At 38.3% G+C, this 3,531-nt stretch overlaps 1 protein-coding gene across 1 annotated transcript in view; it reads right to left on the bottom strand.

Annotated features, from left to right (window-relative positions):
• The window catches only part of pkhd1l1.1 (PKHD1 like 1, tandem duplicate 1), a gene marked incomplete in the record, with an annotated part of 50,388 nt that overhangs the window by 39,021 nt on the left and 7,836 nt on the right, over positions 1-3,531 (bottom strand). Inside the window, 6 exon segments of the mRNA XM_032536077.1 lie at positions 7-57; positions 279-414; positions 1,783-1,942; positions 2,066-2,157; positions 2,339-2,604; positions 3,456-3,526. Of these exon segments, the coding sequence (XP_032391968.1) occupies positions 7-57; positions 279-414; positions 1,783-1,942; positions 2,066-2,157; positions 2,339-2,604; positions 3,456-3,526 (776 nt within the window).

Genomic DNA, 3,531 nt, shown 5'->3' with positions numbered 1-3,531 from the left:
AAAGGCTGTTCAAGGATGCTTCCACCATAGCTGCTGAGGCACTGACTGGAATTGGTCCTAAAAAAATAGAAAAACAAAGCTTATAAACAAACATAATGACTGGTATATGCTGTCCTTTGGTTTCATTAGATTAAAGCAACAAGTTTAGGGTTTTCTTTGGTGGTTATAATGCTAAACGTCTGTAGTTATTGTACGTATACAAATATCTTAAGCCAATCAATGTGCAAGATGGAATAAAAACACATTATTTTCATTGAATCCATTGTAAAACAAATTACCTGTCATTGCATCTTCGTAGCCGAGGCTGAAGAAGGTGCTCCCACAAAGATAGCCGTCACACCTGCTGCTGACGGTAACCCTCTGGACCTCTTTAACTGCAGAGACATTTCTGGGCCAGGATCCAAAGGTAACCACCTGGGTAACAGGGATAATATGCAAAGGTGAGGTACAGAGGTGGAAAAGAGGTGGACACTGAACTCTCATGCAGAAAACTAATCCTTTTAGAAGAAGAAGAAAATTGACAGTTTTGTTGTACCCACCTTCCCTCAACCTGCTACATTTACTTTTATCTGATTTTGTGATCTCCTACATTCTCCAAAATGACTTTTAATACACACCCATGAGGAGAACAATAATTCTAGCAGTAATGCTAGCATTGTAACAGCTGGATTACACAAACGTTTCTAGTCAAGGAAGTTGCATCCAATGCTTAAAATTCAGTTAAGTCTGGCTGTATTGCTGTGACTAGAAACACTGGTATCTCTGCCGCCATAAAAAAAAAATAGAACTGGAAAGCTCGAGGTATCCCTAAAAAGGATGTAAAAAGGCCTAACTTATTAGAGCAGTGACAAATACCAATAAAAGCTAAATTGTCAGTATTTCAAAGACCATACAAATTAATTTCAGTGTACTCTATTACTTAGTAATAATGACAAAAGGAAACTAGAGGTGTTTAAAATACAATGTGTTTTGTTTAGTTCAACATTTTGGGAAAAAAGAAGATTGATATCACTTTTAACATTAGAGAACTTTTTGTAACTTACAATAATGTTTCCAAAATTGTTTCAGTAGTTCATCAATTCATAACAGGGTGAACGGCACTTCTGCATTAGCTTTGCGTCTCTATAACAGCTATAACCGCACTATGCAAGTTTGCCAGATCGGGTAGCAAATCTGCAGTTTGAATTGCTCAATGGTGATTTTTGCCTCCAACGTCGCCCTCTAGGCAGCTAATCCTAACCTTAACATGAGCACCCTAAACATAACCATAGCCGCTTTGCCTGGAAGGAGATGTTGGGGACAAAAAACACCAGTCTAAATCAGACATAATGGGACAATTCCGCTTCCAACCTGTAGGGGGACTGAAGCAGGACAAGTTCTCTAGCGTTGCTTTAATACCATGTTTAATATAAGGCTGGAGCTAGGAGACAGTGTTAGCTAAGTATAAAGCCTGGAAACAAGGAGAAACAGCTAGCTAGCTCTGTTAAAATGCTACAAACAACAGCTCACTTATTAACAAGTTGTGTGCTGAGCTATTTCCTGACCAGGAGCAGTGACTTTCTTGGATAGAGCCAGCTAGTTTTCCCCCGTTCCAGTCTTTATGCAAAGCTAAGCTAACAGTCTTCTGGCTATAGCTTCATATTGAGCAAACAGATAAGAGAAGTGGTGTCAATTTTTTATCTAACTCAGCGAGAAAATGCATTTAAGGGGAGGTGAGCAGATAATCTGGGATGTGCTGTGTTTCACAAAAGAAAACCAAAGGTTTGCAACTACATTACATACCTGTTCCTCATCGAACACATCATATTTAACCTCGATATCCTGAACCTCATTGACAGCATTGTCTGTCTGGTCTTCTGTAAAGGAACTGTCCTCTTGGAAAATGGCAAGGTTGACACTAGCTGCACCTGAATATTCTTGATGAAGAATTTCAATGTAGTAGCTAAAAGAAAAATAGTTTTCAAATTATTTTCAAGGGAAACTGTAAATGCACAGCTAAGATAAATAAGGTGTGCTTGGATTAATGATTAGTAATTTTCAAGAGCCATCAAAATCATATTCTTACGGTTTTCCTTCCTCCAGAGCCAATACCTTGGACTTTTGTGATTCCCTTTGCAGGAAATCTGCAACAAAACTTGTCTGGAACGCAACTTTAACCTGAAGTGGAGGTTGTGGAAAAAAAACAAGCAGAGAACTTATAAGAAAAATAAAACATCTATATTACCTAGGTATCTTTTACTGCTTTAAATGGATAGTATGCTTTCTTTTGATAACTTAGATATCAACTTAAGTTAGATAACAGGTGTGATTCATGTTGAACTAAACCCTCTGTTCATACCTTGTCTTCTGGGCGACTGGAGTTGCTGAGGTAGAGCTCACATCGGTCATCACAGTGGAGGTATATTGTGTAGTTGGCGCTGGCTGGAGGGACAAGGAAGCCACTGGATCGTGAGCTGAAATAATCAATTTCCAAAGCAAAGACGTGGGGCATGGAGTCGATCCACTGTGTCCAGTATCCAGTTGTGTTCACATTGTAGCTCCAAATGTCTGTCAAGTATCGTGGTCTTGTCTGATTCCACACCTCCATCTTTAAGCCTCTTCCACCTGGGTTCACAAGATGTGAATGTGACAAAATGAAAACAATTAGTCGATTAATCAAGCCCACCAACAGAAAATTAGACGGAAATTGTTTGATCGTCTATTTTCAGAGATTATTTATTTTTTAAGCAAAAACGCAAAAAAACATTCAAGGATTTCAGCTGCTGCAAACTGTGAAACTCTTAGACAGTATAAAGGATGACACAAGGAATTAATGTAACATATATCCATATATACAAAGTACCTTTTGTTTCTTTTGCAATTAAACATTGTTTGCAGACTCCAACATTAACATAGGCTTGAAACCTCTTTTGCATTCTTCAAATAAATACCTTTAAATTCCACAGGGCGCTCAGGAGAGAGCTTTTCTGAAACATGCTCTTCTTACTCTTGAAATTACATAAAAGGTAAGGTATTATGCTCTTACTTTTTGATCTCAAACAGCTAAGATGGCTTTTAAAGTTGATCTGTTTTCATTGCACATGAATCATGATGCAAACAGTACTAAAAACTGGTGTCTGTTGTTGACATCAGCTCTGGGATAGGTTTTTTGTATGATGTATGATCAAAAATATGTGCCTTTGTCACAGTCAGATAACACATTGTTACAGTACACAGGACTTCAAAGTCTCTTCAAAGAGTCTTGGTAATCTTTGACAAGCGATTGAACGAGATCATTGTCTTCAAGACAACTGCTGACAAGCACAACAAATGCTTTAAATTATTCCGAGATGTGAATCGGTGTTAATGCTTTGTTCAGGTAATGACACAGCACAGAAATAAAGACAAGCGTTGGTCTCATCACATTGAAAGACAAAATGCCAGAAAAAGAAGAAGAAGAGTAGGTGTATCCTCACCTGGGTAGACTGTCACTTTGTTGTTCATCTCATGTTTGGCGGTGCTGCAAGTAATTCTGTCATCTGACACACTCTG

This window comes from Etheostoma spectabile, chromosome 14, assembly GCF_008692095.1.
Source record: "Etheostoma spectabile isolate EspeVRDwgs_2016 chromosome 14, UIUC_Espe_1.0, whole genome shotgun sequence".
Classification (NCBI taxonomy): domain Eukaryota; kingdom Metazoa; phylum Chordata; class Actinopteri; order Perciformes; family Percidae; genus Etheostoma; species Etheostoma spectabile.
Note: the sequence above shows the minus strand (reverse complement) of the source record. Positions and strands in the feature narration are given on the sequence as shown.